The 26,321-nt window shown below is 42.8% G+C and overlaps 10 protein-coding genes across 10 annotated transcripts; 4 read left to right on the top strand and 6 right to left on the bottom strand.

The window, feature by feature from the left end:
• Positions 1 to 1,428: 1,428 nt before the first annotated feature.
• EAE97_006601 (uncharacterized protein) lies at positions 1,429 to 3,126 on the top strand (the record flags this gene model as incomplete). Its single annotated transcript, XM_038877114.1, has 2 exons — positions 1,429 to 1,625; positions 1,683 to 3,126. 2 exons carry the CDS (start codon positions 1,429 to 1,431, stop codon positions 3,124 to 3,126), a joined length of 1,641 nt encoding a protein of 546 aa, XP_038732046.1.
• A 2,918-nt stretch (positions 3,127 to 6,044) lies between these two features.
• EAE97_006602 (uncharacterized protein) lies at positions 6,045 to 10,478 on the top strand (the record flags this gene model as incomplete). Its single annotated transcript, XM_038877115.1, has 9 exons — positions 6,045 to 6,120; positions 6,196 to 6,999; positions 7,048 to 7,100; positions 7,148 to 8,092; positions 8,152 to 8,595; positions 8,656 to 8,720; positions 8,777 to 9,193; positions 9,248 to 9,482; positions 9,549 to 10,478. The coding sequence occupies 9 exons, from the start codon at positions 6,045 to 6,047 to the stop codon at positions 10,476 to 10,478; spliced, it is 3,969 nt and encodes a 1,322-aa protein (XP_038732047.1).
• Positions 10,479 to 10,691: 213 nt separating this feature from the next.
• On the bottom strand, positions 10,692 to 12,103 carry EAE97_006603 (uncharacterized protein; the record flags this gene model as incomplete). The annotated part of the gene is made up of 7 exons (XM_038877116.1): positions 10,692 to 11,020; positions 11,104 to 11,193; positions 11,254 to 11,403; positions 11,458 to 11,524; positions 11,572 to 11,590; positions 11,649 to 11,789; positions 11,856 to 12,103. The coding sequence occupies 7 exons, from the start codon at positions 12,101 to 12,103 to the stop codon at positions 10,692 to 10,694; spliced, it is 1,044 nt and encodes a 347-aa protein (XP_038732048.1).
• A 628-nt stretch (positions 12,104 to 12,731) lies between these two features.
• On the top strand, positions 12,732 to 15,823 carry EAE97_006604 (uncharacterized protein; the record flags this gene model as incomplete). The annotated part of the gene is made up of 3 exons (XM_038877117.1): positions 12,732 to 14,465; positions 14,516 to 15,145; positions 15,191 to 15,823. 3 exons carry the CDS (start codon positions 12,732 to 12,734, stop codon positions 15,821 to 15,823), a joined length of 2,997 nt encoding a protein of 998 aa, XP_038732049.1.
• Positions 15,824 to 16,731: 908 nt separating this feature from the next.
• Positions 16,732 to 18,120, top strand: EAE97_006605 (uncharacterized protein; the record flags this gene model as incomplete). Its single annotated transcript, XM_038877118.1, has 5 exons — positions 16,732 to 16,921; positions 16,979 to 17,227; positions 17,279 to 17,398; positions 17,462 to 17,808; positions 17,869 to 18,120. The coding sequence occupies 5 exons, from the start codon at positions 16,732 to 16,734 to the stop codon at positions 18,118 to 18,120; spliced, it is 1,158 nt and encodes a 385-aa protein (XP_038732050.1).
• A 377-nt stretch (positions 18,121 to 18,497) lies between these two features.
• On the bottom strand, positions 18,498 to 19,718 carry EAE97_006606 (uncharacterized protein; the record flags this gene model as incomplete). The annotated part of the gene is made up of 3 exons (XM_038877119.1): positions 18,498 to 18,765; positions 18,829 to 19,438; positions 19,514 to 19,718. 3 exons carry the CDS (start codon positions 19,716 to 19,718, stop codon positions 18,498 to 18,500), a joined length of 1,083 nt encoding a protein of 360 aa, XP_038732051.1.
• Positions 19,719 to 20,326: 608 nt separating this feature from the next.
• On the bottom strand, positions 20,327 to 21,523 carry EAE97_006607 (uncharacterized protein; the record flags this gene model as incomplete). The annotated part of the gene is made up of 2 exons (XM_038877120.1): positions 20,327 to 20,713; positions 20,768 to 21,523. The coding sequence occupies 2 exons, from the start codon at positions 21,521 to 21,523 to the stop codon at positions 20,327 to 20,329; spliced, it is 1,143 nt and encodes a 380-aa protein (XP_038732052.1).
• Positions 21,524 to 21,726: 203 nt separating this feature from the next.
• EAE97_006608 (uncharacterized protein) lies at positions 21,727 to 23,618 on the bottom strand (the record flags this gene model as incomplete). The annotated part of the gene is made up of 2 exons (XM_038877121.1): positions 21,727 to 23,088; positions 23,141 to 23,618. 2 exons carry the CDS (start codon positions 23,616 to 23,618, stop codon positions 21,767 to 21,769), a joined length of 1,800 nt encoding a protein of 599 aa, XP_038732053.1. The 3' UTR covers positions 21,727 to 21,766.
• A 131-nt stretch (positions 23,619 to 23,749) lies between these two features.
• On the bottom strand, positions 23,750 to 24,355 carry EAE97_006609 (uncharacterized protein; the record flags this gene model as incomplete). The annotated part of the gene is made up of 2 exons (XM_038877122.1): positions 23,750 to 24,122; positions 24,294 to 24,355. The coding sequence occupies 2 exons, from the start codon at positions 24,353 to 24,355 to the stop codon at positions 23,750 to 23,752; spliced, it is 435 nt and encodes a 144-aa protein (XP_038732054.1).
• Positions 24,356 to 24,593: 238 nt separating this feature from the next.
• Positions 24,594 to 25,826, bottom strand: EAE97_006610 (uncharacterized protein; the record flags this gene model as incomplete). Its single annotated transcript, XM_038877123.1, has 1 exon — positions 24,594 to 25,826. The coding sequence occupies one exon, from the start codon at positions 25,824 to 25,826 to the stop codon at positions 24,594 to 24,596; it is 1,233 nt and encodes a 410-aa protein (XP_038732055.1).
• Between the last annotated feature and the right edge of the window lie 495 nt (positions 25,827 to 26,321).

Consider the following 26,321-nt stretch of genomic DNA (forward strand, 5'->3'; position numbering starts at 1 on the left):
GGCGAACAGTCAGGCGAACAGTCAGGTGGATGGGCCTTATTGCTGATGGCGATTGTCGATAGGAAAATTCCCACGCCTGGTGGATAGAACTAAGAACTAATAGGAAAGGTTGACAGGAGCTTAGTACGGAGTAGTCTGAATATATTAGTCGCGCAACTACGAAGCATCGAACAAGCCACGCCACGCCACCCCTAATCCCTAATCCCTAATGCTAGTGTGACGACTTCTGAGTGAGCCTCTGATAAAATAGGGGTTCAACAGTCAGATTGACGCTGCAGAGCAGGATCACAATGCCATGAATGGTGTGAGAATCAACAGATCAACAGCCTCCAACCCGGATTTAATCTACGAATCCACCATTGAACATGCGAAAATCAATTGTGTAAGCGGCGAATCCTGTGCTCCATACGGAAGTTACGGAAAATTAGCCAACGATGTACCGGTAAGACGGTTTTCCATTCCTTCTCATCTGAAAAAGGGTTTTCACAAGTGGATCTTCATGACCCTGTGGATCTCAACGATGGCCCCCGGCCAATTTAATATAAATCCCCATGAGAAGGGAGTGAAATGGGAGTGGGCTGAGCTCCAAGCTCTGACATCCGTATTGAATACGTGCTCTTTCAACTCCAGCCAGCTATTCTATATGGCACGTCGAGTGGATATTCAACGATAGTAAATTATCAGATTGCAGTTACATGTGGTTAGTATCGACGGCTGGACAGGATGAGCTGACCTAACCTACTACATGTTTACCGGCACAAGTAAACCTACTTTGACGTAAGTAGAAACTGACACTGACTGATAGGTCGAATTCCGTGAAACCCGAGAGTGGAATTCTTACTCCACGTTAAAAGTTCATGCCAGCGAGGTGCAGGAAAAAAAAACAATGGGTCATCAGAAGAAAACAGTAATTGGGCTGTGTTGGCGAACCAAAGGGGATATCATGTGTATGATTGAATGGTACTTAATATTCTTAGATAATATTCGGTATCATTGTACTACTGCTTTATAAACCTGCGCCTTCCCATTTCGACTCTCATTTTCTGTTTTCTGATTTGATTTTCCTAATCGTCTATGTTTGTGCTTATGCACGTGATTCCCCTTTGTTGTAACAGGGCTCTTGAGTGTATTTTTGTATTCATTCCTCATCTAGCTCTAGCATAGCAATTTCACAACGCTCTTCATTCATTCATTCATTCATTCATTCATTCATAAGCGTGTACCTACTTAATTCGTGGTCCATAACCGTACCTATACGCCAAGTCATTCACTGTTGGCGTATATCTAAGATTGGGTCGTGTCGATTTTTTATTTAATCTCCGCTAATCGCTAACCTTACTGTACCGCATTAAAACACATTTTATTTAAGCTCTGTCGCACGAGAAAAATAAAACTGGCGAATTTGACACTTTGGTCAAAGCAACTATTATGGATTCGTCGTCTGAAGTTAGGAGTAAGAAGGTGTGGCCGTTGAAGGAGATCAGAGAGTTGGTGGAGCAAGGTCACGCGATTGTCATATCAGAGGGATATGTGTTAAAATTGGACGCATGGCTTAACCGTCATCCCGGTGGTGCAAAAGTTATTCTACATGTTGTGGGACGAGATGCTACCGTTGAATTGGCTGCGTGAGTTGTCGATATAAGCAGGACTGAGAATGAATTATAGTAGCTGACTCTTTCTAGATTTCATAGCAAGGAGGTCAAGGCCCAAATGGCCCGTTATCGAATCGGTAAATTGGAAGAGCCATGGGTGAACATTATACCCCCAATTCAAAGACAATCACTTCGGATGCCAGAAAATGAGGTCGAAAAAGAACCTTCAACACCTATCACCGAAATCCCTTTGGTTGATGTCAGCGTCACCGAAAACCTTTTAGCTGTACCGCGTCAAGCAAATCCGGACAGCGATGCGAGCTCCATTGCCTCTTCCGTATTTGACGAAGAGGGTTTACGACTTCGGAATCGAACGGAGGGAAGTTCGATTGATTCCGAAGAGATTCCCGATCTGGAAACCAAGATGATGGATGCCACAGAACTGGAGACTAGATTCCAAGCTCTAATTGCGAGATTAGAAAATGAAGGTTTATACGACAGTAAACTATCGGCGTATGTAACGGAAATTCTACGATGTACGATTTTGTTTTCTCTCTCGATGATTTTTCTTCGTATGGAATGGTATGCTACCAGTGCAGCATTCCTCGGTATGTTTTGGCATCAAATCGTCGCCACGGCACATGACGCAGGCCATTTGGCGGTAACCCACGATTATAACATCGATTTCTTAATCGGTGGTGTGGTTTTGAATTTTTGCGGTGGACTTTCGATAGGCTGGTGGAAACGCAATCACAACATCCATCACATTGTTACGAACTCACCGACCCATGATCAAGATCTTCAAATCCTACCTTTCATCGCCATCTCGCCGGTATTTTTCGATTCTTTGTACTCAACAGCTTCCGAATGCATCATGCACTATAATTGGTTTGCCAAATTTATGGTACCAAAGCAAGCATGGACATACTATTTCCTCCTCTCAGTCGCGCGTTTCAATCTCTACTACCTTGCCTGGGACTTTATCCTCCGCGATCTTGGCACCAAACTCCACCGCAAACAACGAATCTTCGAACTCGTCGGTCAAATCTTCTTCTGGACTTGGTTTGGATATTTCCTCGTCTACCGCAGTATCCCTACCATCTCCCAACGCATCATTTTCTGTCTCATCTGTCACATGATCACCCTCCCACTACATCTCCAATTAACCGTCTCCCACTTCTCCATGTCGACCGAAGAATCAGAACCAAGCGAACACTGGATCCAACGCATGTTCCGCACAACCATGGATGTAGATTGTCCTACGTGGATGGATTGGTTCCATGGCGGTCTTCAATTCCAAGTCACCCATCATTTATTCCCACGCATGCCGAGACATAATCTACGTAAAGCGAGTGGATACGTGAAGGAATTCTGTGCGGAAACTGGGTTAAAATATGAAGTCTATGGGTTTGGAGAGAGTAATGGGAGGATGCTGGATAGACTTGCGGATGTGGCCAGACAGGCGAGATATTTGAAGGATTGTCAGGATAGTATTGTGAGTAAGGGAGAGTATTTGCATGGGCATTGGGATTGAGTGTGTTTTTGCTTGTTTGTTTCTGTGAATGTGAGCATGGCATGGCATGGCATTGCATTTTATGGATGGATGCTTCTTGACGGTATCTTTGATGCGAAAATGGGGATTGTGCATATGTATGTTTTGGGCGTTGGTAGATTGTCATAGATTATGGTAGTATATAAGCATATAATGCATAATGTTCATACATCATTCTATGCTATCTCAATCAATATCAATCAAGATCTTTACCAAGTAAGTCATGAGAAAAAGAAATACCCTGATACTCAAAATCATAAACACCGTGTTTCATTCCTCACCTCTATATCTTCCAGAAAAGATCTCAAAATCCGTATCCCTAATTCGCCACATAATCATCCACCTCAACAACCCCCCACCTTCCCACTCCCTCCAACGCCCAAAACCACAACATCCCAAATCCAAATCCAAACCCAGCTAACTCCTGCTTCCCCGCCCCGCTCTTTCTCTACCTCATCGTCCCATCACCTCATCCCGGTTCCTGCGCGTATACTTATCTCCGACATCCTAGTATCCCCGCATCCTACTTTCATTCCGCTCATTCTGTTTTTCATTCTTGTTTTTCTGGTTGTATTTTTGTATTTACTTGTTTTGTTTTTGTTCTGTTACGTTTGGTTTGGTTTTGTTTTATGGTGTACACTTGACTAATCATTGTGGTTTGTGTTAGCGCGTTCGTTGTGAGTTCGTTTTGTGGTTGTCTATTAGGAATTAATGTGTCTGGAAGGGTCGGTGATATGTATGTACTTGGCTGTGCTATGAATTGAAAGGAGACTTAAAGTTAGCTCTCTTTTTCTCGTGGATATAGAAAAGATAGATGGGTTGATGAGTGTCGAGATATGGAGAGTATATCGCTCTTGTTACTATTGAAAGTTGAAGGAATGAGAAAAGAGGATTGATGGTTTGGGAGAGTGGAATAGGTTGGGGATGGGATGTTGAAATGCTGGGGTTTTATTGATGGAGTGTTATTTTTGTAGGATTTTGAGGAGATTGGGAAGAAATTGTGATGAAGTGGGATCATTTGACTTAAGAAGCAGGAAGAGATGGGAAGGTATGAGATAGGCTGGGATTGTGGATATATACCTAGGTAGATTTTCGATATCCAATGGAACGGAGTGTTTGAGGACTGTAAATTTTCGGCGTCAATTCTAGGTAAAAGCGGCATTTTATTGGTCATAGTCATTGCCAGTCGAATAGATGAGTCGTCTATGAAACATCTAGTACAGAGGGTTACATACTTGTGGTAGTTGATGCACCACGGCGTAGAGTATCCTTAGGGTTGGAAACTGCAGAGGATGATATTGGCTAAAGATTCATCATGAAGGTTCTGCTTATTAAAGGTATTCAAGTGAAGGAGTACAAATTATTGCGAGTGCCCGCAGGAAAGTCATAAATGGTGTCGTCTAAACAGAGATGTCATGAAGTTTATCTGGGGAACCCTATTTTATTAGCAAGTTCGCGTGCTGAAAATTTAAACCGATGTGGAGAACTAGGTAAAGGTTTACATTGCAGAAAGAAAGAGTCTCATTTGACTTCGTGTTAAGTAACTTTACCAAAGCCTATTGACATTACCATATCGGCTTTGCTATTTCCAGGGTTTGTGTATTTTGGCTTGGCAACATGACATTGTGAGATGAATATCTCTTGCCAGAGTATATTTCGAGTAATGCCTACATATCCCGATTGTATGAGTCTAGATGCCATGCCTCATCAAATCTTTAACTTTCCAAGCTACATGAGCTCTCGCGAGGTCCAGCCAGTAACTGTTTGGTGGCTGCCCCAATAGTATGCCTACTTTGATAGTTTCAACTTGACTGGAGGTAGAGTTCTCAACATCATGTCCTCTCTTCTCCGTGGAAATTTTCTTGTTGGGGTGGTTTGTTTCGTTTCGACATCAGATGTAATGTAATGCAAATACGTCTTTCATGATTTATATCAAGCTGATAGCTTCAAAATGATGAATATCTTGAGACTTTCAATGAGAATAATACTTAATCTTGTAAGTACCCAAGATTGTCTCAAAGCGATAAACTTTGAGATACGCTAGTGCCCTACCTGGAATTCACAATAGCAATGGGAACTAAGTTTTAATTTGAAGGTAGATTCAGCGGAACGAGGAGGGGTCAAGTTGAGTCAAGTTTCAAGAAGTTTCCTTCTCGAAACTAGTTCACAAAATTAGCAGCCACGAAGATAGTAATGTAAAGAACATCATCTGAATGTTCCAAATTTGATCAAGAAATGTCTCGGAAGTCAAGAGATTTTTTCACTCGTAACTACTCTCGGTTGGAAGAATGGAAGAAAACATGTACGAAGTATTGAGATGACAGTGTTCTCAATCTTATTCCTTCACTTTATACATATACATCAGATCTTCATTTATTGTTTCCATTGATGTGCATACTCTTTCCTTATGAATGTTCTCATAGATGAACAGCCTTGATGGAATAAATCTTCAACCAAACATGTATAGTAATGCAAAAGAAGACTACATACTTGTGCATTTGCCCCCCATGATGAGTCTGAATTATGATCAAAGTTACATCTATTTTGGTAATATGGAGACACACCTCTCGAATCTCAATGATATTGGCTTTCACCTTTAGAATCTATGGTCTCTTAGACATAAACTCTTAGTCCATGTACCCATCGAGCCTTACATACCATACTCGTCGTCGAAATTCACTTTTGGCAAGAGAGAGATCACTAGCTTCCTTTTGAGACTTTTAAAAGGCTCCTGTGGATCTCGTTCTTCTGTCTGTCCTTCTTCCTCCTTGCACAATATCTCATTTGGTTATGTCTTTTATCTTTAGTCCTTTTCAAAATATTATCCATATACATAAGAACAAGTTTGCTTCGAACTCTTTACATGGTGCTTACTCCGATCCTAGTCACTAAAGACAGTTATGGCGTCTCTGCCAGGATTCGAGTTCCGCAGAAGATTTTCACAACTATTTGAAATCAATCCTAGCTTGACAAACAGTGAGTCCAATTACTGGCCAAGATAGATTCAACTCTCACTTAACATCTAATGTTCATACTAACATCATCTCAAAGACGAAGCTTACACCATCCTGGAAGCAAGCTCTTTCGACGTGCCCAAGACCTGTCTCGAAATAGCTAAAAAGAAGCAAGAATCGATTCAAGAGAGAGAGTTTTGGATCCCGAAAAGGGCTCTGGAACAGTTAGAAGTTAGTGAAAGACCGGAGAAGAAAATCAAATCAAGTCAGAAAACAGAACAGAGTCAGCTGAAAATCATTATCAATAACAAACTGCCAGATCAAGAGATTGAAAGTTCAAGGATCACGCAAGTGAAGATAAGAGAGATCATTGAGATTGATGATAGTGACGATGAGCAAGATGTTTTTCGAAATGACGCAGAGCCTTGTGCCATAGAATTGGACCAAGTTGCTACTGGCTCGAGAAGAGAATTCTTGAATATCGAGATATCTGATGAATCGGATGTTGACAAGGAAAGCTCTGAGGATGAATCTGACTCAGAGATTGACTATGGCAGCCAGAAATCAAGGTCTGGCTTCGATTCTCACATGAGGTCTGTAGAGAAACTCAAGTCAGCCGAATCAATCAAGTCAATCAAGCCAATCAAGCCAATCAAGCCAGACAAGTCGACGCTTGCAACTCCATTTGTTTCAAAGGTAGCTGGCAATGTGTTCGACAGAGAACTCAAGACTATCCAAATAAACAAGGATCAAACATCAGCTGAATCGGACGCCAAGGAATATCATGAGGAAGTTTCATCAGCCCACAGTGCCGCGCAGCAATTCCTTCGTGGAAGTCAGAAAAATTTGGCCGAGTGTCAAGCTGCGTGTCGAGCTGGAGACAGTATTTTGGTTCAAGATGGTAAATATCCATTTTTTTTTGGCTTGACTAAAGGCTGACCCCAAGCAGCTAAAATTGAGTCCAAAGTTCATTGTGCGTTCATTGTATACTTATACAAAGAAGTAAGTTGACTCTATTACTCAAGTTTTGAGTGACCTAACTTTGCAAGAATGAGGAACCGATGGCCCACATACGATATTTCGAAAGGGGCTGTGATACTATAATTGGTGAAATGGCCAGTCCAAGAGTGCTTTTCATGACTTCTAGATGTGCGAATATCTCGAAAGCCGAAATAAGAGCCAAAATCAGAGTCGATTTCCGTGGAAAGGTCGATGATGCCAATGACTCAACAATCGATCTCACCGAAGAAGAGTATCACAGAAGCCCAGACAGATATTTGTATAGACTGGGCTACGATAGTTTGCTTCAAAGCTTTTCTGAAGCCAAAGAGATGGTGACTGGAGCACGAGAATCCGGTTTCGAGAAATGCGAGTGCTGCTCCCTCGAAAGGGTCAATGATCATCAACCACTGAGGATATTGAACTGGAATAAAACACAACAATGTGCTACTGGGTTTATTTACAAAGGTACGAAATATCAACTCAAAGATTTCATTTATTTCATTTCGAAACCTACTTCCGGTTCAAAAGGCCCGCAACCGTACAGTATTGGTCAAATACAGAAGATCAAGGTCATCTGCTTGAAAGGTCAGCCCAGTGTCAACTTGACCGTGGATAGTTATGAACGTTACGACGATCACTTTCGGCTTAAGAGATCGGAAGAGACTGACGAGAGAATTCCCTTCGCAATCCATGATAATCGAAGAGTATTCCGGTGGAAATCTAAATCATTGAATCCGAAGGATGTTGACGGACACTGCTTTGTAAGGCACATAGAACAAATTGAAGATCTAGACATTTATAAGGACCTCAATGACACATTCTGGGTTCAGGAATATATCCCTAACGACTTGAAAAAGGATTCAATTACAGTCGGGAACTTAAAGTTTATGCCTAAAGAACATTTGACGTTTTCAAAAGGAAATGAACAGAGGCTCGAGAGAGAAAGAAAGCAAGAAATGACTAAGATGGATGGTCTAAAATTGAACACTCTGGTGGGCTCATACAAATTCTCTTTTGACGTTCTTGAGAAACATACTGATCAAATGACAAGGAGATTTACAGTGGCGCAGGTGGATTAAAGAAAGGTTTCCATGAAAGCGGAGTGATAGGGACTAGCTATGCCGTTGAGTTTGATACTACGGCTTGTGAGACGTTCAAATTGAACTTTCCAGATGCTGATGTATACAATGATGATGCAGGCAAGTTCTTAGAACGAGCGATGAAGATTGAAGCTGGACTCCTTCGAAACATGGCACATGATATAGATGGGGAAAAAATCCTGAAGATGCCTAAAAAAGGAGATATCGATATGATTGTTGGAGGACCTCCTTGCCAAGGATGGAGCAAAGTGAACCGTAAAAATAATCCCGAAAAGCTACTGAAGAACCCTATATGTCCTATGAGGGAGTCAATCGCAACATTCCTTTCTTACGTCGACTTTTATAGACCCAAATATTGCTTATTGGAGAATGTCACTGGTCTAAAACACCACCCGGTAGGTTTTTTTACTTAGAATGTATTTACATTTTCAATCTTACTAAAAAAAACAATATAGCTTAACGGTACTGATATTCCAGATTGTACCTCTGACAACGGTCTTTTGACAGACGGCGCGATAAAGTGAGGATATACTCCAAGAAATCCTCAAGGTAGGATGCAACTAACTAAATTTACAGATTCATCTTCCGAGTTTTTACATCTTTAGGTTATCAATGCCAACATACAACTCTACAGGTAGGTGCCTACGGTGTACCTTCGTCAAGAAAACGTGTGATATTCTGGGCCTCTCTACCAGGGTACAAGCTTCCGAAATTTCCTGAGCCGACAAATGTTTTTAGCCGTATCCCCAAAGATTCCCCTTATATCAGAAGATCAGCTCCGCATCGACCACTTACTATACAGCATTGTATTTCAGACTTACCTCAATGGGAGTTGGAAAATCCTCATACAGAAATCCAGCAAACGCCAGAACAAAAGTCTAGCCAAACAAACCGTGGTAAGAGTATTGCTCAATACTCGATCTTGAAGAATCAGAAATTTGTCGGTTTAGAAAAGCAAGACTATGCCTCCCCGCATTTATGTGAGTTCCAGAGGTAATAGCGAAAATCTGTTCCCGATCAGCTTCTACATAACCATGTAACGGGCAGGATCTCGGTGAAACAGGCTGAGCGAATGTGCAACATTCCACTCGAAGCTGGTGCCGATTACAGAAGAATGAACGAGGCATTGTTGCCCAACCACCTGAGGAAAGAATCAGAGAGATTTCGGAAAAATTCTAATTATCGGAATCGAAAGTTTGAGGGAAAATATGGAAGATTATTTGAAGATGAGATTTTCAAGATAATAACTACTGCGAATGATCAATATTCAACGAACAGCTGGGTACGTTCTCCGCGGTTTTTCCCAAGAGCCGATGATAGTTTGCAATGCTGACGTGAATGATACCAGATGCTCAATCCAAAGTTACATAGGCCATACACAATAAGGGAACTAGCTAGAGCTATGGGCTTCCCAGATAGCTTCATATGGGATTTAGAAACCATGAAAGTGTCCGATGCTCTCAAACAAATCGGTAATGCTGTGCCACCTCCATTTGCACGAGCACTCGGAAACGAACTGCGGAAAGTTTTACAAGATCGAAACACCAGCACCAGCAGAGAGAGCAACGATGACGAAGATATTGCAATTGATGACCATGCCGACCATGCCGACCAAACTATGAACTTATTTGAGGAGATGTTGGCTGGGAGTGAGACGGATTCTGATGAAGAAATCGACCATCTTGTAATCGCACAACTGGAAAAAGAATTCAACCGAAACACGGACAAACAAACAGACGCTGGAAGAGAGGATAAAAATGAAGAAAATTCAGACACAGAAGAGGAAGTGTCGGACGATAGTGACGTAGGTGTTGACGCAGACATGAAAGATCACGAAGATCAAGAAGATCCTGAATCCGAGAATGAAGATAAGCAGAATTGGAGCGTAGACGAAGAGATATTTGGTAAGAGTGATGACAGTCCTGAGTCAGAGGATGAGAACGAGCAGAATCTGGGTACAGATGAGGAAATTCCAAGCGACAGTGAAGTGGAAGTTGATGAAGACATGGAGGGCCAAGCAGGCCAAGAAAATCTTGAATCTGAGGACGAGAGTGGGCGACACCTAGATGCAGATGAGAAAGCGACAGAAGAAAGTGACGTCGATTCCGACGAAGATATGGACGATCTAGACGATCTAGAATCCGCGGACGAGAACGAAACGAATGAGAATATTGATTCGGAAGAAGAATCTTGGGTCAACAAAAAGGTACAGAGGGAGGAAAGAATCAATACTGGAGGAAGCAGAGATAACGCAATTGTGATTGATGATTCAGAATGATGGTTTACTACTGAATCTTGAAAATTACTAAGGAACATTTTGCGATACTTTTCAGAATTTTTAGCCGGGCATTTGAATTTTATTCTTAACAACATAGATCTCTTGAACTTATTTATTTACAAGAAATTGAATCTTTAAGCACAAAAAGAAAATCATCGTAGCAGAAATGGTGAAAGGGATTGATCAGCGTTCATGCATCTCATTCTCCAGTTATCAGACGTCGTATACCAACTTCTTTTCGCCGATTGGCATGTAGGTTCTGAACCACATTACTGCTTGAGAAAAAGCAGCTCGCTTTGCGTAGGTTTCGTCTCTACTCAGTCGACCTTTGCTCGGCAATCTAACAGCAAACGCGTATTCAACACCCGAGAATAAATTCATTTGCCAAGGAACTTTTGGTGGCAACTTGCCCGACTTGATGGCATCTTTCTCTTCGCTGATCGATATAACCATGTCGATGAGTTCCTTCTCTTGCTCGTGACGAGTTCGTGCGTCAACCGATCGATCGTCCCATGTCTGAGCAAGCGATAGTGGCACTTGAACTAGAATTATTCAAAGATATTAGATGCTGAATAGATGAAAGGGAGCTGAAAGCTACAGGAATATATGGAATATTCATTCTTACTTGTTCCATATTCTGATGTTTTCAAACGCCCAGGATGAGCCATGAACGCGGCTTCGATACGACAAGGACGCTCTTGGATTAGATTCATGACTAGAAAAGTTAGCATGTGTCTTGGGACTGCTCCAAGTCTCAATGAAGAATTGAACTGACGTGGAAGTGCACCACCGCTGTATCCCACGCCACCGACTTGGGTACAGTTTCGATTATTGCGAAGATAGTCCAAGGCGTTCTTGATCATAGAGGCTCGTTTTCTCTCACTTGGCTCACTGCTAGGATCCCTCATCTCCCATGGGCCGGAGTCTACTAATAATATTAGCTCTTACCAGACACGAAGAAATATTTTTTACTTAGAACCTTCTATTTTTTCATATATCTTCTGATGCTTGCCCCAATAGTTAATAATTACAGTGATATAATCAGCCTAAAACTTGTTAGATTATTTGATCAAACAAGAGCATTGAAGTGTACCTTGGCAAATTCGTCTGCACTTGACTCAATGTTAGAATTTAGTCTCGCTGTCAAATTATGTGTACAGGGGAACTCACAGAGCGCGATTGCTCGGTGCTATACCTGAGCTACCAGAAAAACAAATAAGACCCTGGCGTTTCTTGATGTTGTCAGAAGTAGGCTCTGCAATATAGACGACATCCCCTTTCAGTACAGCATCTTCAGATCTCGGTCTCACGCTACAGAAAAGGTTAGCTGATGTTATTGGTTGAATGAGGCCTGCTATGTACAATAAGGGTGCCTACATTTCAGAATTACCTGTAAAAACGTCTGCGGTTCTAAGAATTATATTTGCGGAATTTCTGCGAAGCTCGGTGACCCTTGACGATAGACGATTGGAAATCTGATCAAAGAACGGGGAAGCAACGGTCCAGACTATGTATACTGCTGCCACTACTGTACTCCAAAATAAAATACTTCGGATCCCAAATTTATTCTCACTAGCCTCGACAGCCTCAAGACTAGGCAACTCGTAGAGATCTAAGCCGCTCATACTTATATCAAATCGAAGTATCAGCTACAATATTGAGGGGAACAGATTTATGTGAAGTGGTAAAATCTGGTGTCGTTCGTCGTTTAGATTATGACCATAATCTGAGAAGAAATTAGGGATAAAAGCGTAATTAGTAAGAGAATACATGGCGTATGGAATGAGCTGCAATTTTACTAGATAATAGAATACAATGAATAGGAAATAAGGAACAAGGAATCATAGTATTCCGTTTTCGTCAAATGAAGCTTGTATGCCTTGATACTAAGGGATGAGTTTGAACTTCCGCTAGTACAGAAAGAGCATAGCATTTCAATCACGTGATATACAAACCCTATCTTCACACCAGCTTATGTCGCTCGGAATGCTTCATCGCAAAATCAAGATTCAATCAAATATATGGTTCCTTGGTATGTTGAAGTGATTCGGAAGAGACATTTCGTAAGAACGAGATTTGACTATTGATTGGTACTCGCACGGGATACGATATGATTGAGGTTACCGTAGCCTCTGATTAGCGAACACCTTTATCTCAAATCACTCCACATCAACACCCAATTTTGAGACGTGTGAACGAAATCATCGGAGATTCGTTACTAATGATCTATCCGAAATACATCGATGAAACTCGATGGCGGTAGAGAATGTAACATATTCTCAAGGGGCGGGATCTCGGGCGGCGGGAAACCAGGAGCAACTTGTGAGATCACCCGAACAAGATGATCTCAAGCAGCTTACAGCCCAAAACGCAGACGAGCTCCCCAAATCTGTCCCAGCAATGAAGGATTCAAAACAACTACGAACGCCTTCACCAAGTCCGCCTCCACTGCGTTCATCACCATCCCAGGTACCTGTGAATGAGTCGCCCTCTGGGAATGCAGATGAAACTCCACTTGTGCAAACTGGCAATAACAGTTCTGGATCTTTCCACAGATTGGAGAACTTTCCCTCTTTTGCCGAGCATAATAGAACAGGTGAATTGACTTCACCGCCTCCCACATCGAAATTCCTACCGCCTTCTGATCAATTGGATGATATCGCGGAGGAAAAAGTTGAGAATCACCGGAAATTGTCCTTGAAGGGTTTTGGTGAAGAAAAGGTTCTTAAACTATCGGCTGCTGAGATGACGGAACTAGCGTCGGCTCCCGAATCATTACCAATGATTTCGCCCAACAAGTTGTTTACTCCTGATCCGAGCCAAGGCAATGCAGAAGAACACGGGCGTAAAAGATCCGGCTCTGACGTATCTCGCATGGAGCTTGACGACCGACCACCGGAATCAATAGATCGTCGTAATATTATTACACCGGAATCTGTAAAGTTTTCCGCGGACATTAATGGTGAGCAGCGAGGCCATCAAGGGGTAATCCATGCCAATGCTAGCACCAGAAGGCCCACGATTTTACCCTCTTCCCGAGCCTTTAGTGCTCAGCCGCCACCAACTCAATGGCCATCGTACTCCAAGCCAAATGCCGTTCCGACATCCCCTAAGAAAAAGCCATTTTATATTGGTCGCGGCTCTGAACCATTAAACCTCAACCTCGAAGGGTTGACGACCCCCATTGCGACTAATGGAGCGAGCAAATCTTCACAGTTGCCGGACATTCCACCACCATCGCCAATACCCCAATCGATTCCTCTGCCCCCGATGTCAATTCCGACTTATCTACAGCTGGAGCTTTCCGCTACAAGGCCATCGCCTTTGTATATATATCGTTCAGCCTCGACAGAATTTCCTTATGAATCATCAAAAGTTAAATTTGAGCGTTTATTGAATTTTTTGTTATTACCGCCACAACTTGAACAGGTCCTATTTTTTGGATCTTTCGCATGTCTTGATGCCTGGCTCTATACCTTTACCATTTTACCATTGCGATTTTTTAAGGCTTTAGGCATTCTTATTGCATGGTGGGGTCATGTTCTAGCCAAGGAATGTCGCTTCATTAGTGGTTTTATTTATCATGGTATAAGCCGGATGTGGCATCGACGAAATGAACGTCGCAGTGCCGATTCTCTTTCACCCACGAGGAGTATGTCACGTCCTAGTAGACCTTCGGTGTCAACAACCACCTCATTTCAGTCTCAAGCTGGAAGGCCGTCTGAAACCTTCAGACGTACCGGTACTACTGAGACTACTCCAAGACTAAACGGTGAGCGTAGACCAAGACAAGGTTGGGCCCGTAGACATCGACGCATGAAATCTCAACCGTCTTCATTATCTTCATACAACAAAGCAGATCTTTTGCAGGGGGCTGTAATAATTTTCAGTTCATTCTTCTTAATGAAGTTAGACGCAAGCAGGATGTATCATAGTATTAGAGCGCAGTCAGCAATTAGACTTTATGTTATATATAATCTTTTAGAGGTATGTTAGTCCGTCCAGCTTGGAAGGCTTGGTAGCTCATTTTTCTATAGGTTTTTGATCGCCTTGCCGCGGCGCTTGGCCAAGACATTTTTGAATGCTTATTTTCCGATGAAACGCTAGAAAGAAATAGTGATGGTAGAAGCAAGGTTTTGCGACCGCTTGGCATGTTCATACTTGCTCTCATATATAATGTTGTTCATGCAGCAGCATTGTTCACCCAGGTCGTCACCTTGAATGTTGCTGTAAACTCATACTCCAACGCCCTCATCACTCTGTTATTATCGAATCAATTCGTGGAAGTAAAAGGTACTGTGTTCAAGAAGTTTGAAAAGGACAACCTCTTCCAGCTTACATGTGCCGATGTTGTGGAAAGATTCCAACTGTGGCTTATGCTCATGATCATTGCGTTACGAAATATTGTTGAGATGGGTGGCTTCAGCAGCATGGCATCATCTGCATCAGAAGCGACTAGTCCCTTACGTACAAGCTCAATGCTTCCAAACAGTTTTACCATTCTTCCGGTATGGTCAGGCGAAGTTCTTTCACCATTTTTCATAGTGATAGGCAGTGAGATGTTGGTAGATTGGATCAAACATGCATACATCAGCAAGTTCAATGGAGTCAAACCAGCAATCTATCAACGATTTCTCGATGTTCTGGCCAAGGATTACTATACAAATGTAGGTCTTAAATCCCGAATTGCTTGTTCTAGCTAACTGTTCTAGGCCTTTGTCAACCAAAATCTCATCAAACGTCTTGGTCTTCCAGTTATACCACTCTCTTGTCTGTTTATCAGGGCTGCATTTCAAACATATCATATGTTTCTCGCTACTCATCTTCCTCCACCACTCCCATCAACAGCAACATCCTTATCAGTCGAATCATCTCCAGCAACAACAGCAGCTCTCGAGCATTTCGACACCATCGTCCGCAAAGCGCTCGGTCGATCGACGTTCGGGCTACCAAACCCGGACTCTATTACACCATGGTATCTACCCAGCACCGATGATGTGATTGCATCTCTGACTATGATCGTCTTCTTCTTGGGTGCATTCTTTGTTCTTCTCGCCTGCAAACTTGTTCTCGGAATGCTCTTACTAAAATTTGCACGTAATCGTTATTCTACTATGAAAATGCGTGAGCATCGAAGGTACGAGACTGGTGGAAAGAGAGTAGGTGGCTGGGGTATGGTAGAAGTCGATGATGATAAGAAACGATGGATCTATGATGATGACCCTGAAACATTAAAGAAGTTGAGAGAAAAGGAAAGGCTAGCGAGAGATAAGGAGAAGGTGGGCGCCGTACATGACTTTTCTAAAATTAGTAGATATGAGATGGCGGCGAAGAGAATATGGTGAAATTAGAGGTATATTGCTTTACATAAAATGAGGATCCTGAGTACGCAATTCCTTCCCGCAACTATATGACACATTTTGTGGGATGCGTAGTGACATCGGCTCCCACATCAGTCGTTTAACCAACAGATTTTCATCCAACAATTGATCCTGCTTGTAGTTCCTTACCGTTATGCATCCCTAAGGAAACTTAAAAGCTAGTTATTACTCTGATGTGCCATCCTTCAGCCATGGGATGTAAGTCAAATTGCCAATCTGGCCATTGCCTTTTACACTGCATGCTGCATGCCAAATTCAATACATTTCTTTCGTGATATGCCCAATCTTAAAGCGTCGGCGCCATTGTCTCCACGTGAACTATAGAGACGATCACTATACAAACTACAGGTTAATTTTTGGATACTTTCGAGCACACATACCGTTCAACCAAGAGTGATGTATATTCAATCTCGGGGTTGAAAAATGGTGAAATTTAGATGTACCAGACTGAATTTGATGAAATAAAAGCAGATAAGGTAACAGGTGCTCGAGAAATTCTCGATGAAGATAAAGAACTCGATTACTGAGAATCGAAAATTTCGCAGTAGATTTTCAGGGTATCATAGTCTGTGGGTGGACCCTCTAAATATGAATGCCGTCGGCAACCGGTGCGGGACAAGTAGAGTGGAACACTATCACAGTGTATCACGCTGCTTTTCAGGCGTGTGGAGTACCACGACCCCTAATGAAGTTAATACCAAATGTGGGCCATTCCCACAACACTCTTTGTGGCCAGCTGCAGAAGATGAACAGAACATCATAAAAAAATCGCCAAACGCGCAGATAAGTGATATCCAGCTCTTTTCACCCCCTTGATACACAAATCCTCTGTCAAATCCACTACCCCCCGCTGTGTGTAGACATAAGCTACCATGAGAACGAAAGCGCTTGTCGTCAATAGTCCCGGCGGTGAGTTTGTTTATCGCGATGTGGAAGTTAACGACGATATTCGTGATACCGAGGTACTGGTCCGAATTGTAGCAACGGGAATTTGTCATACCGATATCAATTTTAGTCAACATGATATTGATGGAATGTTTCCAGCTATTTTGGGTCATGAAGGTCAGTGATACATAAACACATTCCTGGTATCACATGATAGACTGACGTGTATCACAGGAGCTGGAATCATCTCTAAGGTGGGATTAAAAGTCACCAATGTTGAGGTTGGAGATTATGTCATTCTCAGTTACACGAGTTGTGGAGAATGCAGGTACTGTATGAGAAATCAGACGAGCTTTTGCGGTGATTGGGAGCTGGACAATTTCGGAATAGGTAGAGGTGAGGATGGGAGCAAAGCTTATGAAATCCCATCTGAAGAGGAAGGAGGCGGGTCGGAAATCACAAGTCATTTTTTCGGCCAGAGTTGTAAGTCATCTTAGTTGTCTTAGTCTAGCAAACCAAGTTAATCTTCAACAGGCCTCTCTAACTTTGCCGTGGCCAATGCCAGATGTTGTATTAGAGTTGGAGGGCCTGGAAGTGACTTGGATCTTTCGTCTCTGGCACCACTAGGTTGTGGTATCATGACAGGTGCTGGTGGTAAGTTTCTCTAACTGATCCAACCTTTCTCCCAGAAGAAATAGTACTAAAAAAAGAATATAGCAATACTCAACGTTCTCAAACCATCCTCGGAAGATATCGTATGCGTTGTTGGAGCAGGTGCCGTTGGCTTAGCAGCTATCATGGCGCTGAATCTTCTAGAAAGAAAGCCCAGACAGATAATCGCAGTTGATTTGCTAGATGAAAGGTTAAAATTGGCTAAACAATATGGAGCAACACATGTCATCCAACCAACCAAAGAAAGAGGCTTGCAGAGTGCACTGAAACGAATAACGAACTTCGAGGGGATTGATGCTTCAATTGATACCACTGGTAAACCAGAAGTTGTTGCAGACTTATTGGAGGCAACAGCAAAATTGGGGACAGTATGCAGTGTAGGGGTTGGAAAGGTATGTATCGCTAAATCCCATTCAATCCTTGCCCACAAGTCTGATAGATTATATATATAGCTTGATGCCGCTGTGTCGATAAACATATTTAATGCGGTCAATACTGGGCGAAAATTTGTAGGCTGCTGTATGGGAAATTCATACCCTCCCGAATTTCTTCCCAAACTTATTCAAGCCTGGAAGGACGGAATGTTTCCTTTTACGGACTTAATCACGAGGTACGACGCGGAAGATATGGAGAAGGCTAAAGAAGATGTTTTGAGTGGAAAAGCTGTCAAAGCAGTCCTGACCTGGGGAGCCTCTGATAGTTAAAGAGGAAGGCACAGATTTAATGCTTGTTATAATGATGCTTGAATACCTCCGTTCAATTGTATTTGTGAATCTTAAAATGTTATGTAAATGTATGCTTCTTAACGAAGAATGAACCCACACATCGGTAGTAGCATCCTCTCAATGGAGCTAAAGAATTGTATGCTTGAAACCCCCTCTCCCCCAAACAAACTGTTGCCGTTACAATATGCGGCAACAACCTCGAATGATTACTTAGGACGCTAGTCAAGGTACAATTTTGTGGAATTTGCCATCTGATGTTTTGACTGTACAATTTTCTTGCGTATGCATCTATGACAAGCTATTACTTCGCGATACCGACACACAAACATGACTTGTCCCCGAAGATATCGGCAAGTCTAGCACATGTGATTTCCATGTATGTAAGTCCATCTGTTCTCACCAGCAGGATTATTCCGAAGAGCCTGTGCAGCCACCGCAACTTGAGCTCTAGCTGCAAATCCCTGTCCAACTGCCTGATGAGGACGTTCAAGTAGGCGATGCTCAAGTCTGCGATCGAAAGCTTCAGTTGCACGAGCTCCCAAGCGGGTCTCGTGCCAGTGCGGGCATCTGCAGCTGTTCCATCTCAAGCCGCAGATATAACAGAACTCAGCTCCGCATCGACATCTACATATCTGAGTATCAGTGTGTGTTTGTAATCGTGATAATAGGTGGAAAAGGGAAACTCACTTCACATGGTTGCATCCTCTTTCAAGCTCCACAATACTCCAGCATGAATAACATCTTTGCCAACCTTCATTTCTTGCTAGTTCCAAAACCTCCTTTAAGACCGTATCTTCTGAACAATCTCCGGTATGCGCCTCTAGTTTGCACACAGTGTGAGTTTGTGTGCCGCATTCATCGCAAAATGCTACTTCATTCCGAATACTAGTCGGATCAATAAAAGCTGAGCAAGGCGTGAAACTGCAATAGATTCTGTTCGGTGTCTCAAACTCTAGCTCCTTCTTTGCAAAAGCGCTTATGGTATCAGTTTTAAGAAAAGAATGTACACTGACGACAGTAATGCGCTCGTTACAACAGCGGGGCGGAAAGAATGATTCATCTCTCATTGACAATTGGAATAGGGTCTCAAGACAGTTGGGACAATACTCGTGACGGCACGAACCGGGAACCCTGGCTGCGTCCAAGGAGTTAATTTTGTTCTGGCAGCTAACGCACGTAGATTCCTCATTGGTTTGCGTCAGAGGTGAAGAAGGGGATTGGGACTCTGGTGTAGTTTTGGTTTGAGGGGAGCCTTGATATGATTGTAACAGAGCCATCGTATGATCTCTGGCAAAATCTAAAATGCGTGATGCCGTTCGAGTCAAGATATTTTCATTGGCTTGAACGGCCGATGCCATTATTCATGCCATACGTCGATTCGACGAGACTAAAGCGATGTTTTCCAGTTCTGTTCTTTGAAGTTCAAATGCGACTGAGATGTCAGAGGCATCATTGGCGCGGCCATTGCCTTCGGGAGGAGAATCCTCGATATCTCCAAGCAGAAGCTGGATAATTAAGTTTGAAGACTCATTATCGATTCCTTCAAGGTGATGGTTGGTGACAGCTGCGTAGTCCATACTGATAGTATATCTGCAATTACTGAATGCACAATGGAAAATATGTGTTTGATATCGACTACGAGGAGTTGAATCATATACTCAAGACCGGGTTGAGTTGCGTATGTAAAGACTTGCTGAACGATCAATTGAGCTAGCTTTATTGGCTACAGTATATAGATTAACCACTAGCGCACATTATGAAGCCGAATGAGGAAAAACAAGTCAAGAGGCTATCGATATGCCGTAAGAATATCCCAACCAATGGAGGGCCCATCGTATGTGTTGAAAACAGTGAATACATTCTATACGCACTTCAAAGGTTATGTTAGATATGGGGAATCGATGATTTTAGTAACTGTCATTGGTCTGAATACAGCTTCATATTTCTCAGATGTAGGTATTGATGATCATCCCAGCAGGTAATGTATTCAGGAATCAAGTATATATTTGAAAGAGAGAGAGAGTGTGTAACATGTATTGAACGATGAATACTATGGCATTCGGTATTCCAAGAGGGATATGCATAGTTTAAAAAAACTATCAGAAAATCGCGTAGTAAAGATTATTCAACAATCAAAACCCAAAACTCTACTCCCTATTTATCAACTCCACAAAGAAAGCATCACCTAAATCCCTCCAGCATCAATAATTCCCCATCCCAACTTCGCCTTCTCCTCCACCTCTCCCTTCAAATTGACTTCCCGCCCTCTGCTCCTATCCTTCCAATCCACATAGCCAATCGCATCATCCGTCGCCCTCCATTCCTGCCAACCCTGTTCGATTCTCCCCTCCAACTGAGCCGTCGTAGGTCTATCGCTACTTTTCGTCTTCAGCATCCCTGCTACCAAGTTCTTTAGTCCACTCGTAAATGGCTTATCGCTCATTCTTGACATTGCCCATTGATATTCGAATTGTTGGGGTGGGGGAATCCCCGTCATCATCGTGAAGACCGTTGCGCCTAGCGACCAAATCTCCGAGGCTGGCCCCCAGGTTTCGGTCCCGGCTAATTGTTCCTATATCGCTATTAGTAAAGATGTTTTTATCGAATTTCCTAAGTCAAGACGTACAGGAGGTTGAAAAAACCAATTCAATCCCTCTTTCTTCTCACTCTTTGCCACATTCCCGCCTGGAAACCCCGTCACAACCGCCTTCCCAAACCCGCCCAGTTTACACTGCCCATACGTCGCTCCACCACCTGTTCTCTTAAACCAAATCTGTTTAGGACTAACATCCCTTATCAGAATAGGTTGCCAATCATCATCATGTTTTTGCCAATCGTCTTTTGTGTCTGTCTGTTTCACACCCGTATGCAACCATAAGAGCGCCTTGTTAATACTGGATAAAACATGCCAGCACAAACTTTCAGGCAGGGAGAAGCGATTAGGATTAGGAGTAGCAAGGGCGCGCCAAGCGGTTATATCAGTAATCTTAGGGTAATTCTCTGAATCTGGAAGAATGAGATCAAGTGAGCCTTGATTCATGTCTTCGTAGACCGCTATGTTGGCAGTTATACCAGCACGTTTTGTGGACCCTGCAAGGGAGTCTGTGTGAATTATATCAACGAGGCCAACAATGTTCGGGTGGTTCAAAATGCGGGATAGAGGGACACCGGCTGTAGGGAGTATGGCGGAGGCAAGACTTATTTTCCATTCTGGATTTTTGTCGGACGAGACCTTTTTGTCGGGGATGGGAAAACCAAGAAAGGACTCATTGTCTTTAATCCTGATTAGTTGAATGCTCTTTGCGTTTTCACCAACTTCCAAAGGATTGCGAAGAACATATTTGGGTTGAATGGGAGTGGAATGAACGTTGTTGGCTGCCATTGTGTTGGTTCAGGGTTTGAAATAGTAATGAGATTTATTTGAAGCTGACGGTTTGAACTTCTTAAGGGGTTAGATAAAGCTACTACAAATCACAAAGGAAAATGTAGCGAGCTATGCAAACTTATGAATTTAACTGGTACGTTTTAGTAACGGGTCATCACAGACAAAGAATCAAAAGGAACACAAAGAAAGGCATATTCATTTGCAAACAATTGTTTAATTGAATAGACTGATATCACACTCTTAGTAATTAAAATCTTCATAGTTGACGTTTTTGTCCTGAAGCCACTCAACCAAGGTATTACGCAGAATAGTTCCTGTGCATAGGTACCATTGATTAGCAGAATCTTCGGAAACATCACCCTTTTCGATTCTTCTTTCTTTCAACGTAGCGCCAGATTCCCGTAATTTACTGAAGGCAGTCGATTCGTTCATACCATCACAGCTTCCCATTTCACCCGTAATAAACAATGTTGCTTGAGAACTAAGATTGGGATACTTTTCGAAGGTATCCAAGACCAACCCCAGGTCAACCAAACGAACAGTCCAATAAAGTTGCAATCGTGATAAATCCAATTCGGAAACTTGAGCAATGAGTGGAGTAATCCCAACACCGCCAGCAACAAAAGAAACTTTTCCTGTAGAGCCTTGGTTGATGAAAAATTCTCCTCCAAATCCTTTAAGAGGTACTTCCAACTCTGATCTGATGTTATGGCGAAACAGGAAGTCAGTGACAATTCCAACCTTGCGAATTGTAATCTCGAATGTATCGTATGTATTTGTGGGATCTTTTGACGAAGAAACAGTGAAAGTTCGTATGTAATCGTCGTTCAAGCTTTTTGGATCATCATCACGCATGTGGCTATAGCCAATATCAAGTTCATCTTTGAAATCCAAGGCGACATATTGGCCAGGTTTCCAAGGGTTGATTTTATCTTGACTCGAAATTTTGAATCGAAACCTTGCTACAGTTGGTGACAAGATTTTTCGCTTAATGAGTTTAGCATGTATCTTGCTGCGCTCATCTTTGACCCCAACGGCAGCCTCAGAAGCTAGACATCGAACGGATGGATTATAGGGTGAACGTTCACCTTCTTCGCCTCGGAAACTCAATCCATCAGTAACATATCGAATATCTTCCACGAATATCTTAACTGCGAGATTGGTATGTGCAATTAAATTAGTAGCCTTTTCCCCAGCAAGTATTTCGGTTCTCCCGGTCAGGTACACGACATCGCCGGTATTGAAATCTGGGAACACTAGTCCTGCCTGAGGTGTAGTCGTGAGATTTCCGAGTGTTTGATAAAGGCGATTACCAGAATACTCTGGATAAACGATTGTTAGTCCGTTAGTATCGTTAGACAGGATTCGGACAAAGCCCGGTGGGCCACCTCTGTGATTTGTATCCATATCAGAATCATGATTCGAGGAAGAAATGAAGAACAGGTCAGATCGTGTTATCAAATCAGCTGCTTCTATAGGAAGAGGTAATGTCGTGGAAACCAGTGTAGGCTTCGGCAATCGAGGAGTAATGTGTTTCTTGTTCAGGTATTTGGGACAATTACCTGCAATTGCGTTAGTATATAACAATAGCTGCTAGGGCACTGAGAAGCTCACCTAGACTTTGCTCTATTTTTACGACTAACGAGGCTTCCGCAAGTGAATTCCCAGAAGTCTCTTTCAATGCGCCTGCAGCCATCCGACCATATAGTTTGACTCGTCTCCTGGATTCGAGGTCGATCGCAAGACCACCGACCATTCTCCCCGGTAATTCTTCTCGTTTGACTTGCCCATCTACATTCTTTCCCAGCAAAATTTCGGAAACAGGATCATATTGGAGGTCAATTGTAGCTTTCACAGCAATGACAGACTGCGTGACCTGCGAGGCAAAACCAGCCTCTCCGCCCCACAATGTAGTCCATGGTCTGCTGGAAGAATCGAGTGTGCCGAGGGCGAGTAATGGTGATCGGGCCAATAGGTTCGCAGCGAATGGTGAAAGGTATGGTGAGGTTGGATTCTCGTTCTGAGGTACTCGTAGACGTTTGTGCATTTCCTCCTCTCCAGCATGCCATTCTGTAGCCATCTGGAACGCCATTGCGATTTCTTTGAAATGTCTTCTAATTGTTATGCCTATATAACTTTCGTTCGATGAGGTTGTCAAAGCTAATCAAGGTGGAATTGAACGAAAAGTAAGCTCAACATATGAGGAGCAGTAAGCGTAAGTCGTCATTCTTGGTGACATTCCATAAGCCGTAATTCTTGTCCTGTTCGTTGTTTTGTAGGATTTTGTCGGATTCGAGAACAAAGCGAGGTAGGTATGCTATCGAGCCTATCAAGTGGGGGTACTGTATGAGCTACAAAGTGATTAGTAATCTGGAATCTGGGACCTGGTGGACCACCAGGTGAACCACCACCGCGACTCCAGGATTTTGAACTAACTATCTCCCGATAAGGTCTCCAAAGGCCACTTCTGGATGAGTACATGCAATCTGACCTGCTAAGATGCTTCCTGCCCAGATGTTTGAATACAACAGTCCTGAATGCGATGCCTTTGATCGTAGACACATTCGAGATCTGTTCAGGTACAGTTTCTTGGTAGCTAGTTTAATTGTAAGTTTATATTCTATTACCTTGTTACTTCAGCTGAGACTGCTCAATTTTCCAACATATTTTGAGCGTTGAAATCATGTGTATCTGATGTACTTTGTAAAGACCTTGGACCTTTACTCTTAACGTTGAGTTTGTCTATCATCTTCAATGGTCAGCTTACAATCTCTTAGTATTTAGCTCAGATTTAGGAGTAGCACCATAGTCAACCATACAATGTAGCATTTATCTGATAGTCCACAAAAGGCTCAACATTGACTTCGGCCAGTTGCATTGAACCACAATATTGTTCAGCTTGAATTCATTAGTAAAAATCTTATGTTAACAAATCCATCTTATTTGATAAATGTTCAAATTAAATCCAAAGAACCAATCTACCATGACACCATTCCTTCATTCAATCCATACACTTTCGACTCCTAGCTCAATTTCGATCATTGAATTGCTAATACAAGCGGCGATATCAAGCTACACCTCCATGCTTCTTTGCTTCTTCAATAAGTTTTGCCATCTTCTGTAGATGTTCCACCCTATGGTCAATGCCACCCGCACTGAAATGGAGTATCAAACCTTGATACGTCTTCTCCATATTCTTTTTAGCAATTTCGAACATTTGCTCCTCATATTCCTCAATAGCCTGCTTCAAACTACCCTTCAGATCAACTTCAAAATTATCCTTCTGCTTGAGAAGAGCATGCGTAAGCAGCATGGCATCATTCAAAGCAACATTGACGCCAACTCCCGCAAATGGTGTCATCAAATGAGCTGCATCTCCGAGAAGTGTGACACCAGAACGGCTTTGCCATTTGAAGCCAACCGGAAGCATATACAATGATCGAACGATAAGGCTATCAGTTGCTTCGGATAGAAGTCTCTTCAAGTCTTCATGTACATCTCCAAAGTACTGCTCTGTGAGTTGTTTGCGGGCCTCGATGGGATTTTCCCAGTCGATACCGCAATCCTTGATCCACTTCTCGGGCTTGCGTACCCCTGCGTAGACTCGAATGCCATCATATCCATTCCTTTGGCATATTATACCCCGACCTTCATCAAACATGAAGAAGCTACCTTTGCCGACATAATCAGATAGCCATTGCTTGTTTTCCGAAACGTTGCGAGCAGTCAATTCCACCATGCTAATTCCGGAGTACTCAGGCAACTGCACCGAGACAAGAGGCCGAACCTTTGACCAGGCGCCATCAGCTCCAATAACAAGATCAAATCCCTCTTCAACGTGGTTTGCAAAGTGAAGATCAAATTGGGCGGGATTACTCTCGCTTGTTTTGACGCTAACAATCTTACTGTTCCAGCGAATGGAGTCTGCCTCGACGGAGTCCAGAAGAATGTCACGAAGTCTAGCACGATCAATCTCTGGGCGATCTCTAGCTTGACGGATTGAATCACTCTCGTCGTCATTATTATTTTCATCCCAAGCAACAGTACCATCAGCCTTTACCAGCTTCATGGAGTCTGCATCGGGCAAAGAGTGTTTCTGAAATTCTTCCATGAGACCGGCTTCGCGAAGAGCGCGTTGACCCATATCAGCGTGGAGGTCGATTATGCCACCTTGTGAACGAGCATCTCGGTTGGCGTCTAGCTCGAAGATTGTGCAACTGATCCCGTTGTGTTGGAGCAGACGAGCTAACGTTAGACCACCAGGTCCGGCACCGGCTATGGCAATTCTGGGGGCTGGCATGATGATTTCTTGCTTTCTGGTCTGATTGAGAAAGCTTTGTGGAGATTCGTTAAGAGGGTTTAAAAGAATTCAGTTGAGATCTGATGATGATGAATGTTTGTAGGATATCCATGAGAGGTACATTAACTCCTTATATATCAATACATCCTCCACCGACAGCCATGTAGTTCTTCAAAATTCCATCCCGAAATGGGAGGAACGGAGAACACGCAAATTACATTATTAACTCCGTGTCTCTAAGGTCAAGATATTTCTTCTCCTAAAGAGGCTTTATCCTGCGATACTGATGGAAGATGGCCATCTTGCAGATTGGATTTTTTTGGCGACGGGTAGGTGTACACCTTGCGATTAAAAACTCCGACCCACAATGAAGACTTCTGATTTGCTACCGCGCAAGATACGACTGTTGTCAAAAACTGCGGCTGGAACTAGATACGCTAATCAATTTAAGGTGGACCTCGGGAGTAGATTGTGTTGCGCCACAACATGAAGCCA

This window comes from Botrytis byssoidea (assembly GCF_014898295.1).
Source record: "Botrytis byssoidea strain MUCL 94 chromosome Unknown BBYS_012, whole genome shotgun sequence".
NCBI classification, from domain to species: Eukaryota; Fungi; Ascomycota; class Leotiomycetes; order Helotiales; family Sclerotiniaceae; genus Botrytis; species Botrytis byssoidea.